Raw genomic sequence first — 15,809 nt, 5'->3', positions numbered from 1 at the left:
AGTTAAGATTAACTACAGTTTGTCCAGGTTTGGGCATAACAATAAACTGTGATTAGTTAAAACTGAAGCAAAAATCCGATCTCCTCATGGATGTGTTGAAGGAGAAGAGGTGAAGAGGGAGCACACAAACCTGAATCTCATTCACAAAACACTAAAGCTTAATTCAGTATTATATCTAAACGAGGTTAACATGTGTTTCTTCCCTTAAAATGCAGCAAATTCACCCTATTTAATCAAGAAACATTGGAACTTCCTGCCAGTTGATGTCAGCCAGGTGCCAATGTTGTTCCATTTTGGGCATCTGCTGAAGACATTCTTAAAGACAAACCTTTCCTGAGACCAGTCACAGTTTTATTGATACAGTGTGTTTTAAATATTTTAACTTTTTGGTATTTTGACATTTTTAAATTTTAATTGTTCACTGCTTGTGGGTTTTTTTAGATGAAAAGCAGTCTGTAAATGCCATAAATAAATACATAAATTAGTACAGCATTTTTTTTCTTGGAAGACTGGGTGCTCTCCTCCTCAGCTGATTTGAAACAAGGAACTCTAACACTGTGTGTGCATGCGCTCAGGGGCAATTTATAAATAAATTGGGCAATTTGTTCATCAGGGTTTCTCCTTTAGCAATCTTAAGCTTCACCATGTCTCAGTCCCAAGAATACTTCCAGCAAAGTCAGTTTTTAGGACAGTATTAAAAAGCTGGACTCTTTTGATCCCTTTGCCTTATGGAAGACAATTAAGAATTTATGATATATTGTAGATCTGGACATTTATGGAATAGAGGGGTGCAATTGCAGAAACAGTAGTCAATCCTTCTTCATGTGCATAGATTCCACTAACTTAAACAGAACATACATGTAATTGTGTACAGGACTGCAACTTGTAGGAGTTAACAGTGAAATTAAGGGTTCAATCCTATGCATGTTTAGACAGAAAAAAAGTCCTACAACTCCCAGCATTCCCCAGCCAGCACACTGGAATTTGTAGGACTTTTTTTGTCTAAACATGCATAGGATTGCACCTTTAGTGATTTTTTTTTTAACACATCAGTACTCCTTACTGGACATAACAGAACCTGACAAGTATGTTTTTAAGTGGAAAAATCCATGATGGGAACTGAATTCTAATAATGTAATGGCAAAAGATCCTTTAATTGACAGATGATGCAACATTCTGTTTTTGTGTCATAGTCTCAAGCGGTCAAGAGAAAATTGTTCAGAAAATATTGCAGACCAATACTTACTCTCTTTTCAGAAAGATTCAGTGTTGGCAAGTGCAATGTTCTGGTGTGGGAAGACTTCCAGTCAACTGGCATGACATTACCATAATTATCAGTGAGAGCATTCCAAATCCTGAAGAAATAAAATTTCAGCCTTCAGACACTATCCTAAATCTGACAAATATACCAAACACTGTGGTTTTAAAAAATGCCTTAACCAGGTGAAACCCAAAGTATTCCAAAAATTAAACATTTTGGATCTTCATACATAAATGACCCCAGTTCTGCTTATATGCAAAATGTATATATTATATAGTGGCGCATATGATAAAACTCATCTCCGCCCTCATCAAAAAATGCATTCAGCTACTTCAGTGGGGGCCAGATGTTTGGTGATGGACATGACAATCTGTACTACCAGCATGTCCACAGATGTGTGCTTGCTTCTGCATGTGGGTTGGAGTGACTACTTTTAAGATAATCTCAGATATTTAAATAATAGTACCAATGAATTTTCCATCGGCAGCTGAAGATAATGCGTAGAAAAGAGGAACTTGCAAAATGCCTTTCTCTATTCTTCCTATATCAGCTAACAGAAGGTAAAAATTGCCTCGCAGATTTAGACCATAAATATATTTAGTCCTGTATTCTGTGAACAACAGCGGCCAATTATAACTCATCAATATGGAAGGATAATAGAGGTAACTGTCCATTATTTTATTTCTGGCATCTGGTAATCAGATTCTATTGTCTGGTTCAAAAGTACTCTGAAAAATATTCCTCAAAGTACTAGTGATTTTGATGCAATCCAAAGAACATTTATAAATGTTTATAAAATAGAAAAACGAATTTAAGAAGACACTGTTTGCATTGGAGCACAACTCATAGTTCATAACATTCTTGCGCTCATTAAAAAGTGAACGAATTAAAAGACTAAGCTAAAAATCACTCGAATTTAAAGAGAAGCCTAGTGAGCAAGAGGGTTTAAGACTATCACGATGAACATATCCTCAAAAATTGAAGCTTAGAAGTCCCAAATCATGTCTCCCAAATCGTGTTTCTCTGGAAGCTGTCCATGCCTTTCGCTGCAATCCTCTGCACGTTTACTTGGGAGAAGGCCCCACTGAATACACTGGAATTTATTTCTGAATAAACATACTTCGGATTTCCACAGTAAATGGGTCTTCTGGGGCTATGAAGTTTTGTAAAGGGTTCTGCCCTTAAATATATGACAAAGTTCAGATTTCCACCAACAGTTAGGTTCCCTTGCAACAAAGTGCCAAGTCCCCACAGCAATAAGTTGGGACTCACCCCGTCCTGTGAAAGGCCAGCAGGCACGGCTCAACTGGGAAGTTTAAAGTCCAAGGTGACGCCGTAGCGGATCCCAATGAAAAGGGTTTTGCCCCACTGTTACATTTTGAGGTGATCCCCCCCAGCCCCACGGCTCTCAGGACTGCACAGTGCTGAGGGTGGTAGGCAGCTCGCTTCTGCATCCCCGAGGCTGCAGTTCCGTCACTCGCGCATCCCATTCATCCCCCCGAACCACCTCTTCCCAAGGAACAGAGTTCCAGAGATTTAAAAGGTACCCAGGTAAGCCCAGGCGATATACCCCGCTGTGAACTTCACGCCGACACAGCGGCGGGGTGCGCGGGGGCGGGGAGAGGAGCCCTCCGCTCCCCGCAAGGGAGGGGCCCCATGTGCCGCCGCCGCCGCCCCGGCCCAGCCACTCACTCGTCTTCGTGCAGGGCGCTCTGCTCGCTGAGGGGCCGCGGCGGGACGCAGGCTTCGCCGTCCCCGCCGTCCTGAGGGCGCAGCGGAGGTGGCTGGAAGCAGAGCGGGAGCTTGGCCCCCAGGTCGCTGCCGTCGTCCCAGGAGCTCCCCTCCCGAGCCGCCGCCGCCGCCGCCGACGGAGAGGGCTCTGGACAGCAGCACCCCTCCGCCGAAGGCTGGAAGCCGGAGAAGTCCTGCCAGTCCCCGGCAGGGTCCCGTTGCGAGGCCGCCGTCGCAGCCGCCATTGCCGAAAGCGAGATGGAGACGCACGGAGGCCGTCCGGGCCGGGCCTGCGCGTCCTCGCGCGCTCCCGCCCCGGCCCTCAGCGGCGCGCGCTCCCGGGTGTCGGGGCGGAAAGGAAGAGGGCGGGGCGCCCAGTCCAGGGGAAGCGGCCCGGAGCCCGTCTCCGCTCCCTCGCAAGCAGCCAGCCACGGAGACCGGGGGCCGGGAGGCTTCAGCGTGTTCATCGGAAAGCTTCGCACTAGAATCCCGTGCAGGTTTACTCGGGAGGAAGCGCCACTGGGTGCAACGAGGCGCTGCCCCTACTGGGGCAGCCTTCCCCAACCTGGTGCCTTCCAGATGTGTTGAACTACAGGTCCCATCATGCCCCAGCCAGCACGGAGTTGTAGTCTAACACATCTGGAGGGCGCCCTGGCTGGGAAAGGCCGCCCTACTGTGTTTAGGATGGCAGCCTCAGGTATTTACATTCTGTCTCTGTCATGGGCTTGAGAGCTGTAGGGCTTCTTCACACGGGGCTTTTATCCTGTTGAGAATGCGCAGTCACGGAAGTCTGCAGGCCTTTTAGATGAGCGGCATGTCTACACCGGCCTGAAAGCCTGCTTTTGAAATGGGGCTTTCTGCTTCCGTTTTAAATGCAGGATCACAATGACTCCCTTCACAGGCGCTTCCTTTCCCCCCTCCCCCTCCCCCTCCCCCTCCCCATATCTTTATCTGTCATTGATCTCGCCCCTCTTCTTGCCGCTTTTGCTCTTTTCACGGAGGAAACTGAAGCGGAACACAACGGAGTAACTGATAGCTCATTATCTGCCATCTATTTAAAAACAGAAGAAAGGGCATTTAGTGCAGGAGACAGCCCTGGAGGGTCATGGCAGGGCCACAGCATCAGGTAAAAAGCCTGCAAACTTCCGTGAAGGAGCAGTCTCAATCGCAGGATAAAAGCTCCCTGTGAAGAAAGCTGAGGTGGTGAACCTCCAGGGCCTCTCCTGTGCTAAATGACCTTTATTCCATTTTAAAATAGATTGGAGATAATGAGGTATCAAATGACCGCACTTGTGTTCCAGTTCCCTCCGTGAAAAGCGGCAAGAAGAGGAACTAGTTCAATGAAATATAAGGAGGACTTAGAGGAGGGGGAAAGGGGAGCCCATTGTGATCCTGCATTTAAAATGGAAGCAAAAAGCCCAGTTTAAACACTGGACTTTAGGCTGGTGTAGAGAAGCTCATAGCGAAGGGGCATGGTTAAGCTTTTCACTGCGGTTGCACACTTTTTCATACAAGCACCCAAATTTATATCATCTGTGATAATTTCCAGATATTGGAGCATGCCATATTGCACATGCACAGCCAATGATTCTGTTTGAGCATGGTATAAATTCTGTGTTACAGATCAGCTGAAACACTGAAAGTAACACAATAATAAAGGATAGTTCCTCTGAGCATAGAGAGAATGCTTCGCTGTTACTGCTCAGTATCCACCCAAATCTGGAGTTTAGGAAACAAGAGTATCAGCCACCCAGAAATTTACTGTTCCAGTTGTAAGAACAGCAGGATGTAAAGCACAGGGGCAGATAGTTGGTGTTTCCCTTATTTATTATTACTTTGCTTAAAACGATATCTTTCATGGGAAAGTATCGTTTTAAGAAGAGTCGTATACCAAGGGTCTATCTGAGCCAGCATTCTATTCCCACAGTGGCCAGGATGTCTATGAGAAGCCAACAAGCAGGACATGAGCACAGTAGCACTGTCCCACTCGAGTTCCCCCAGCTACTGGTATACAGAAGCATACTGCTTCTGATACTAGAGGTAATATATAGCCATCATGACTATTGATAACCTTATCCATTGATAGCCTTATCCTCTCTTTCTCCAATCCCCTTTTAAAGCCATCCAAGTTAGTGGGCATCACTACATTTAATGGTGCAAATTTCACAGTTTGACTATGCACTGTGCGAAGAAGTAGTTCCTCTTAACTGTCCTAAATCACCAACCACTTAGCTTAATTGGTTGACCCCAGGTTTTAGTATACATCTGCACTGCAGGGCAAGAATGAAAGAGCTTGTGTGCATCTTTTCAGACAGAGAATGTGGATCTGCCCACTCTTGATGGGATCAGACAGGTGCTGTTTGTTCCATAGACTGTGTTGTATTGTGAGATGTAATGTACTCAATGTGTTGCCTCCCCTACGTATTTGGATCCTCAAGCCCTTTCAACAGGAGAGCAGCCCTGCTATATTGGTGCTCCTGCGTTACGTAGTGCTGGCATGGCACACCCTGCTGAGAACCCAAAAGTCCCCATGTGGCCAGGAAGAAGATGTCCTTGGCCATGGAAAAGTCAGCATCAAATGCATTGACCCTGGGGAAAAAAAATGGCAGGAGCCCACCACTGTTCTGCCTTCATGGCCCCTTTTCTTGTGGGCCAAGGACTGGACCCAGAGTAAAAGTGTGCACACAGAATATTAAGACTAGGTTGTGGATCATAACAAGGAGTTTGAAGGCTTGGTTCCAGCTCCTGAATAGAAGGTTCAGGAAAGCTTCCTGGCTCTTCATTCGTTTTTATTTTGTTTTCTTTGATTTGATTGCTCGATTGTTCACATTTATATACTGCTTTCCACAGAGTTATCAAAGCAGTGAACATAGAATGTCATTACCATCAAAAACAGTAATAAAACAACAATAAAACTACACAATAATAATAAAGAGTAAGCAGCAGTAAAACAGCACACTGTACTGTGCACTACAGACCATAGCTGGCTGGATCACACTTCAGGGAAAGCCTGTGTGAAGAGATGGGTCTTAAGATGACATCAAAACATCAGAACTGTGGGGGCCTAATGACAATTGGTAACATGTTCCGGGGGTAAGTGGCACTTAATGCTCTGCTGCAAGTGTTCTGGGGGGGAACCTCAGGAGTATGTGGCACTGTCAGAAGTGCTCCCTCTGATGATGGCAAAGACAGACCACAAAGGACATAATTTTACATCTGGCTAACTAATCAAGGTAGCTTAGCCCAGTATTTAGAAAAAATGAGTAATTAAGAGCACAGACCTATGCAGGTTTAGACAGAAAAAAGTCTTACAACTTCCAGCATTCCCCAGCCAGACAGCAGCAATTTTATACCAGCTAAAACTGGGCATAACTTCCCTGGTTTAATTTTAAATAAATACTTAAAAACCCAGGAAGACTGCTTAGCATGAGGAGGGGAAAAGTATATCTGTATTTTTTAAGAGGCTGATACTATGCTTACTCTAGAGAGCTGGACTTATTTTTTTGTCTTTTCTGAAATAAAGGATGCTCATTGTGTCCTATGAAGCTGTCATGTATTGAAATAAGGGTCATCACTTGTATGGGAGGATGGATAACCGTTGTCAACTGGGGGCTTACCACAGCCATTCCATCATCCTGTCATTTTTTTAAAAATCCCACCAATCCCATTATGGACAGGTTCATACTTTTTCATGTGTAAAAATGTGGTTAAATGATTTGGTAACTTTAAACCTAATTTGTAGGGTTCATATAACCCTGCTGGATCAGACCAAGGGTCCATCTAGTCCAGCATTCTGTTCACACAGTAGCTGACCAGCTATCTACAGGAAACCCACAAGCAGGACAAGAGTGTAATAACACCCTCCTGCCCATGTTCCCCAGCAACTGGTCTGCATAGGCTTACTGCCTCTGATACTGGAGGTAGCACAGAGGCATCAGGACTAGTAGCCATTGATAGCCTTCTCTTCCAGGAATTTGTCTAATCCCCTTTTAAAGCCAGCCAAATTGGTGGCCATCACCAATTTGTACTTATTGCTTTGACATAGCACATGTAATGCTTTGCCAGTACATTCCATAAATAAATACCTTTTTTTCAAAGAGATTTAAAACCAGCAACTCTAACTGGGCACAGCATTGTTATTTTAAGCAATAGTTGGCTTCTGCTTCAAGTGAAGCCAACCTGATGTGCATCACTAAGACATGGCTTGGTGAGCTGGGAGGAGTTGACCTAACTCAGCTGTGCCCACCTGGGTATGCGGCACAGCAGCAGCATGGGCTGGAGGTTGGGGGAGAGGAGCTACCACAGTCCATAAAAATCCCATCATCCTCACCAGGATACTCCTCCACCCAGCATTAGGGTTTGAGAACATGGACCTAATGTTAGGACATAGGGACGGATTGGAGATGATGCTGAGAGGGATGGTCTGAAGATAAGAGGGGTTTGAGTGACCCCACTGTCATGGTCAGACCATTTCCTGGTGATATTTGGGCTTATGGTGTCAGTCCCCCCCCCCCCCCCCGCCCCTGCATGGGTTGAAAGAGACCTCTCCTAGAATCCAGAGTGTAGAATTCAGCAAAGTCCAGGTAGGGAAAATTAATCCTGGAAGAGAATAAAGACAATATTTTAAACTGAAAAGTGTTGTGAAGCCATGCTTCACCAGTGAGCAAAATAAAATAGCGGGCAAAAACTCCAAGCTGCTCAGGTGCCTGGCTCAGAGAAACTGGCTTGGGGAAAGATAGCCCAAAATAGTCTCAAAGCCAAAAGACTTTGAGCTCAAAAAGAGAAAAGAGGACTCTTCCTCTCCCAAAAGGAAGTCAAGAACAAAAAAAGGTCTCAAAACAAAACAAAATCTGCAAATAAAGTTCAGAGGTAAGCAAAAGGTAAAAATCAAGCAAGCCAGGTTAGAACAAATGTTGTCATGTCTTTTTCACAGGGTGCTGCTGCTTTCTTTAAATCCCTGAGAGGATTTTTTTCCCTGCCTTTTGATTGGCTCTTTTCTGTAGTTGCTAACTGGAAAATTTGGTTCTGAATGACATGTGGCATGGGAGTGGGGCAGAAACCTTCAGGGACAGTTTCTCATTGTTTTAGGAAGCTGACGTTACTCTAGGCCTTATCAGGGTACATGGGAAAACTCTGGACTTGTGGAGCTGCTACCTGCAGGGAGTAACAAATGTAGCTGTTTTTCATACTGCTCCATTATGCCATGGCTTGACCACAGCTTTGTCAACATGATTGCCTGCTTCTCAAACTCCAGACAGCAAAACTTTCTGCCCTCAAGGAAAGACAGGTCTGCTTATGAAGCAAAGTTTCACTCCCATTCCATGCCATAGCTTCCTTCTAAGCCCTTTGTTTCCAGCACTTGAATCCAGAAAGGGACCTTAGTAACACAAATGATTAAGCGGAAAGGGAGGGGAGCAGAGGAAGAAAGTGAACAGCTGGGAGTGCAGACCAGTAAACACAAGCAGTGGGGTCTGGTCACGCTGAGGGGATTGCTTGTCTGTGTACATACACACAGAGGACCCAGAAACTGGGTTAGCTGCTGCTGCTGCTGCTTTTTCACTACACAGCAGTTATTCCCCTCCCCTCCCCCGCTCAACATTCCGAGTGCCAGTTTATGAAATCTCATATTCATTATACCAATAAAAATATTTAAAAAATAAGTAAACTGATTTTCTTTAATAAAAGAAATTCCATTCCATCAATTACAATAGAAAGGGAATAGGAAAACATATATAGTTTTCATATATAGCTTCCAGCTTTTTGGCAAATGATGGAAACAAATGGTTGCCAACGCATGTTTTCAGTGCCAAAACTGTGTGACTATTTTATTTTTTCTGTTAACTTCCCTTTCTCCCTGAATCTTTAACCAATCTTCCTGAAATTTTCAGGTGATGTAGAATAGACATTTTTGTCTGGCATGTGATTTTCAGAAAGATCGATGAAACCCTTTCGATTTTATTAAGGATAGAATAACCCACTCCCCTGATTTTCATTTAACATGGCAGAATCCATTTTTGACTTATCACCTTATCTACTGGAGGCACAACTGTGCCTCCAGTAATGAAGATGTTGGGGGAGGCCATTCAGAGATTTGGAGCACTGTGTCATCAGTCAGCTCTACTTTTGTTACATTTGAATCAGGAGAGACAGTGCAGGTCCCGGATCAGTGGTAGACTGGATGGAGGCTGATAAATTGAAGTCTTGTGGGTAGGTCCAGGAATTAGGCAGTTTGCCAGTTCTGGCCAGTGTTGCATTCTTTTTGAAGGTACAAGTATATACTTTGGGGGTTCTCATAGAACCATAGTTATCTCTGGAATATATAACGACTCTTAGGAGTGCTTTTTACCAGCTGCAGCTGGTATACCAGCTATAGCTGTTCCTGGACAGGAATACCTTAGCCATAGTGGCCCATGTACTTGTAACCTCATGTCCCAACAACTGTAATGTGTTCTGTGGGACTACCGTTCCGCATGGTCTGGAAGCTGCAGCTAATCCAGAATGTAGTGGCTCAGTCGTTTAGCCACTGCCATATAACACCATCGTTGAAACAACTACATTGGCTGTGAATTTGCTTCTGGGCCAAGTTTAAGGTTTTGGTATTAACCTATAAGACCCTAAACAACTTGGGACTGGGATACCTCAGAGAATGCCTTCTTCCATATACTCATGCCCAGCCACTGCAAGTCACCATCAAGAGGCCTTCTCAGTTGTGCCACAACCTGCAAATATCTACCTGGTGACAACCAGGAATAGGGCCTTTTCTGTTGTGGTGCCTACTCCCTTGTATACCCTCCCCTCAGAAATAAAACATGCACCAACTCTGATGCAGTTCAGTCACATGTTGAAGACTTTTTAATTTGTCTCAGCGTTTGATTTACACCTGTCATTTTTATTTTGCTTGTTTTCTGATGGCCTTTGGTTATCTTTTAGTATGTTTTATATTGTATGTTTATATTTGTAAGTTCCCTAGAGAGGTTTGCCTGGCGTCTACATTGTACCTTTCCGGTGCCAAGTGAAGATCTTTTTATTTTCCCAGGCATTTTTAGCATTCCAGTTCGGCTATTGGGTGGTATAAAAATGAAATATAAATAATAAATAAATTTGAAAATTTATAGTTTGGTTTTATTGCTATACACTGCTTGGATATGTTTTAAATAATGAAAATTTTAAATAAACTATAATCAGGAGTGTGTTCAGTGACAAGAGTGGTAATTCAGCCCTGTTGGTTACAAATATTTCCCTTTCACTAGTGTCATTCTCTTCCCATTGTTAACTTTTAGTCTTAGGGATGCTTCTTTTAGAAAAATCCTCTTAACCACTGTTAATAAATGCTGTGATGCTTGTAACAATGGTGTTACAAGTATTGTTAAAAAGAATTGCATATCTGATGGTGGGCTCTCCCACACTGGAGGCATTCAAGACGAGGCTGGACAGCCATCTGTCAGGGATGCTCTGCCTTGGATTCCTGCATTGAGCAGAGGGTTGGACTCAATGGCCTTGTAGGCCCCTTCCAACCCTACTATTCTATGATTCTATGACACCTAGGGTTTAGATTAAGGATATGAATGCTGAAATGGTGACACTTCATTGGTACAATTTTCCAAGTTTGGTGTTCTGAAAGAGTCACTTGCTATGAGTGACTTGAATGATAAACATTTGGTATATCTGTTTCAAGTGTATTATACCATATACGAATTATTTTAATAGTTGTGGTAGCGGTTTTTAATGCATTACGATAGCTGGGCAAAAGTAATATCCCATATACTAATACGGAACACATTCTCCAAGGGTAGATTTTTATACAGAGAAAACAGTACCATCCACACATAAGAGGAAAGTATCAGCAAGCTTGGGGAAACTCAAGGGTTTACAGAAGTAAAAAAGATCTTCAAGAAAAGAGAAGTAAGAGAGGGACTCCAAAACCAACCAGCACCAGACAGGCCGCTTAACAAGATCAGCCTCGGATGGCCTTCTCTCTGTCCCATCAGCCAGGACAGCTAGACTGGTGGGGACAAGGGAGAGGGCCTTTTCTGTGGTGGCCCCCACTCTGTGGAACTCCCTCCCTAGGGAACTCCGTCATGCCCCCTCTTTAATGAGCTTCCGTCGTGCATTAAAAACGTTGTTGTTCAGGCAGGTATTTGGGATGGGTTAGGGTATTCTAGAAAATGTTTTTATTGTAGAATTTTATTGTTTTAAACTGTTTTTATTGTATGTTGTACATCGCCCAGAGTGGCTGGGTGACCAGCCAGATGGGCGATTAATAAATTTAATAAAAAATAAAAAATAAAATAAGTCCTATGAGGTCTGATAGGACAGCACAGTGTCCCTGACTAGGAAAAATAGAAAACTCTGTGTGTGTGTGTGGGGGGGAGAGAGAATGGAAAGCATTATCTTAGAAGTGGGCATGGCTGGCTGGACCCTGAACAAGAGCTTTGTAAATGGCAATATTTTATTGTAGGTTCCACTAAAATTTGAAACAATATTTGACAGAAGAAATCCATTGAACAATTATAAAAAGTTCATCAAGTTGATTTTTATTGTGCTGCCAAGAGCCAAATTACAAGAAACCATCTTACATTTCAAAAAGTAAACAAGCAGCCTGCCGAATTGCAGCGCACTCCAAGTGCCACATATGCGTTTATTTTATGTTTCAGAAAATGATATCTGCATTTCTCTTACAAGAGCACGACAGGAACCAAAGTAAAAGAGTGTAATGGATACAGCACATAGGATAAATAATATCTTCAAAATAATAATAAAATAATAATAAAATAATAAAAACATTTTACACCATGTCCTATATCCTGCTAATATTTTTCAGAATATGGCCTTGATTGTAAAACAAAAGCAAGCATTTACAACTTCTGGATAAAGACTGCTTACTCTTATGAAAGGAATGGATGATTTATCTGGACAGAATCTGGGTAGTAATTGAATAATAACATTAGTTTCAGTGTTTTCATACTGACTATAAAATGCTGGGGGACTACATTTTTTCTTTTTTTTGAAACTGAATTCACAACAGAAAAAAATGTTGAGCCTTTATGATACACCTATTTTTCTCTTTGATGCGAACAGCTAGAACACTTTTTGATATTCTAAAACAAGACATTTGTTAATCTTCAGATTAATAAATTAGGTCATATAATAAATTAGGTTTTTCAGTTTTAAAGTTCAGTAACCTCTGACCAAGTATTTACAACAATACTTGAGAGTTCCTTTACAAAAAATACATTTTCTTTTCACATTAAGCATACTGGGTATCTGTGTCTTATGACAAGCAATTGTAAAAGAAAGAGGCAACACACAAATGGGCAGTTAGTATAAAAGTGCCAAGACCTGTTTGGAAAAGTTAATGTTGTATGATACAGTTAAAGTTTTGAGTCAAGCTGCAACAAACCTCCAGCTAGTTGTATTCCAGTAGTTGTTTCAAACAACTGTTTTCAAATATATCCAAGTGTGGATGCTATTATTCTGTGGAACTGATTAGTGCTGCCTGTATGTTATCAGTGTATCTAGCCAATGCATTGAATTAACAGCCTTTTTAAGGCCATGCAGGAAAAGAAAAAAAACCACACCCTGAAATGTAGCAAGTAGCAATGCTTACTGCTAAAATTGTGCACATACTGTACACATCTGCAAACACAAGGGCACATGTTCATGCTCATGCTCACGCTCACACACACACACACACGCTTGCATTCTCACACTTTCAAATCAAATAAAACTAGGTAGAATGAGATACTCTCATCTTGTCTTTTCTAAACACAAATGATTAAGCAATAATATGGAATGCCTGTGTTGCTGTTTTGGGTAAAATCTCAGTTAAAAATACATTCAACAGGGAAAAATACAAAATTATACTGATATATACTGTATATATAAATACCATATATATACTGTATATATACATTTATACACATACATAGTGTGTATATATGTGTATATGTATATATACACATACATATGTACATATACACACACACACACACAGAAACATACAAATGCTTTATTTTAAGCATAACTATATTTACATAAATAGTCTATAAAGCTAAAGTTTTAAAGAAGCATGATCTCCTTTCTTTCTGAGCTTCCAAAAAGGTGCTTGAGTAATATACAATTAAAATTAAGCAGCTTCCTAGCATGGAAGTTGCTTCTAGTCTGCATAATCAGTAACAGGAAAAAAAAATCTTAACATGATTAAAAAAACTAATCTGAGCAAGATCTTCATCCAACAAAATTTTCTTTTCCTCCAATGAAAAATTGGAGCCTGAACCACCTGAAATTGGTACACAATGATAAAAGAAAACAAGCGCGCGCGCACACACACACACACACACACACACACAAGTTCTGGAATCAGATGGTGTTTTTAACTTTTCCTTCCTTCCTCCCTCTCTCCAATACTGTTGTCAAAAATCCAGTGCTCATATCAGGAATTATATAGGCCTTAGCCATTTGCTAACTTCCAAAATCTGGACAATCAGCATCAAAAGGAAAAACAAAAAGCAGCACAAGGTATAATTGTACACATCTTCAATAAATTCGCCCTTTGTATTTCTGCTTTAATGTTTTCCTTGCTATGTCATTAGCTACTGCAGCTTCTGATCAGGTAGAAAAACATAGTTGCAGCTATACGGCACCTGTGATGTGACAGGTTCTCTCCAAGGAGTATATTTTTGTAGCAGAGCTGAAAAACCCCCGGACTTCATAATTTGAGTTCAGCTAGGGTATGCTTATACTTCACTGCAATAAATGCAATTTTGGAGTGTCAGGAAAAAGCTATATTCTTCTAATTCTTTGTCTCCAAGTTAAGCTGACCAGCTTTTATTCTTTGAGGCTTCCTGTTACAACCACTCAGGCACAACCCCAATATTCCCTTCCCAAACAATCTCTATTACTATGTTACAAGCAAAACATCCTAACAAGTTTGAAAACTTTGGTTCCAAGAAAACAGTTGGTCAGTTATCGCAAGGAGAAGTGGGAATGCTTGTTCTGGCACATTGCAGGAGTCGGAGCCCATCCCAGTAAGGTCTTAGAGCTGTACATGAAGTCACAAATCCAATACAATCCACTAAGCAAGTGCACAATTCTAGTTTTATTTTAAGAGCAGACTCAGTCTTTGTTTCTTCTTAATGTCTTGGGAAAGGTGCAACGTCTCACACTGTCTGATAGAAATTATCTGCCTGTAAGTTGTTCTGTTTTTGCATGCTGTAGAATCCACTGTATCTTGAGTCTGGGTCAGCAATTCTGAGCATCCTCTGAGAACTGTCCACCTGAACCATAGTACCTTTCTTGCAATCCACATACACCAGCTGATTGTTTAGGCATGAAGGCTGTTTGAAAACAGAAAGGCACAATATAGAATGTCAGCTTCATATATATATATATATATATATATATGAATATGAATATATATATATATATGAATATATATATATGAAGCTTTATATAGAAAGACAATTTTATTTATAATAAAATGTGTGTATGTGGAATGTATACAACACACACACATTTTATTGTAAATAAAATTATCTTCTCATCTTAAGTGAAAAGAGCAGGGACAGACACTGTATTATGCATATCACAAATGCTTTGGGAAAAAAATATCAGCCATCCACTCCCAGGTGAACACCATAATCATTTAGGATCATAAGCCAGGAGCAGGAACAGATATTATGCCATTAATTTAATATGCAGTTATTAGAGCTATCAAAAACATGAAGAGGCATGTGGCACTTTAAATACTAACATATTAATTATGGCATAAGCTTTCTTTGATACGAGCCCACTTCAGAGACAAGAACTACCTAGATCTCTGTGGATCTAATGAACAAAGCTACAAGATTCACTCAGTCAGTTGTGTGTGACCCTTTGAGGAAGTCGTTTTGGCTCATCTTGCTCAATATAGTTTTCAGTTCTCTTGCTCAGTCAACTGAACAAGATAGATAGGCAGCATTTATGCCCACATTGATTATTTATTTATTTAAAATATTTCTTGGCTGCCTTTCAGGGTAGGAGCCCTCCCAAGGTGGCATACAACAATAAAAACATAATAAAAACCGACGTTATATTAAAAACGATAGAACCCTAAAAACACCCAAGGACACAATAAAATAGCAATAAAAACAGCAGCAGCAACAACAGCAAACATATCAGGGAAAATGGTATGTTTTCAGGGCCTTCTTAAAAGCCTGCAATGATGAGGCCAGGCAGACCTCCACTGGCATCTTATTCCAGAGGTGTGGGGCCACTGCAGAGAAGTGGCCCCACCCAACTGCTCTCATAGGTGGACAAATGAGAAAGGCCTTTCTTGGTGATCTTAAAGTGTGGGCAGGTTGATATGGGTGAAGGTAGTCCTTCAAGTATTTTGGTCCCAGTTTTATAGCACCAGCTTAGTTTCCACAGAATCTTCAGTGTCAAATAAGCTGGATATACGAGCTGGGAAAAGTAGCAGTAGAGAGAGAAGCTGTGGCAGCTTGAAATAGGTGGCGGAAGTGGAAAGAATTGTAGGATGAGGAAGGATCTTGGAAGAATCACCTGTTTACTTCCAGCTTCTGGTAATTATATGACTGGTAATACACAGTGACATGGTTTTCACATAACAACAACCCATGCATTGTCTGGAGAGAGCAAGCATGCTGTCCTGCCTGTCCGGGACTTCCAGTTCATTTCTGCTTTTTGTAAACAGCCCAGTTTTGGGGTTGTTCATCACGAAACCCAGAACTCTGGGTTGTTGAGGGGGAAAGAACCCAGAGTTTTAACCCATGGTTTGTTGTCCTGGATTATGATCCTAAATGGTAATAAGCAGGGCAGA

General features: G+C 41.8%; 2 protein-coding genes across 6 annotated transcripts in view; both read right to left on the bottom strand.

Annotated features, from left to right (window-relative positions):
• Positions 1-3,309, bottom strand: part of FEZ2 (fasciculation and elongation protein zeta 2) — a 37,795-nt gene extending 34,486 nt beyond the window's left edge. For both annotated transcript variants that reach the window (XM_084828323.1, XM_084828322.1), the window contains exons 1-2: positions 2,954-3,309; positions 1,247-1,355 (exon numbers count right to left, since the gene is read on the bottom strand). In XM_084828323.1, the coding sequence (XP_084684449.1) occupies positions 1,247-1,355; positions 2,954-3,237 (393 nt within the window). In that variant the 5' untranslated portion in view covers positions 3,238-3,309. The remainder of the gene's footprint in view (positions 1-1,246; positions 1,356-2,953) is intronic.
• A 6,593-nt stretch (positions 3,310-9,902) lies between these two features.
• The window catches only part of CRIM1 (cysteine rich transmembrane BMP regulator 1), a 241,057-nt gene continuing 235,150 nt past the window's right edge, over positions 9,903-15,809 (bottom strand). For all 4 annotated transcript variants that reach the window (XM_084828321.1, XM_084828318.1, XM_084828317.1 and 1 more), the window contains one exon: positions 9,903-14,328. In XM_084828321.1, the coding sequence (XP_084684447.1) occupies positions 14,152-14,328 (177 nt within the window). In that variant the 3' untranslated portion in view covers positions 9,903-14,151. The remainder of the gene's footprint in view (positions 14,329-15,809) is intronic.

Source organism: Heloderma suspectum, chromosome 1 (genome assembly GCF_057233095.1).
Source record: "Heloderma suspectum isolate Gila_16-S chromosome 1, 16-S_ref, whole genome shotgun sequence".
Lineage (NCBI taxonomy): Eukaryota > Metazoa > Chordata > Lepidosauria > Squamata > Helodermatidae > Heloderma > Heloderma suspectum.
Note: the sequence above shows the minus strand (reverse complement) of the source record. Positions and strands in the feature narration are given on the sequence as shown.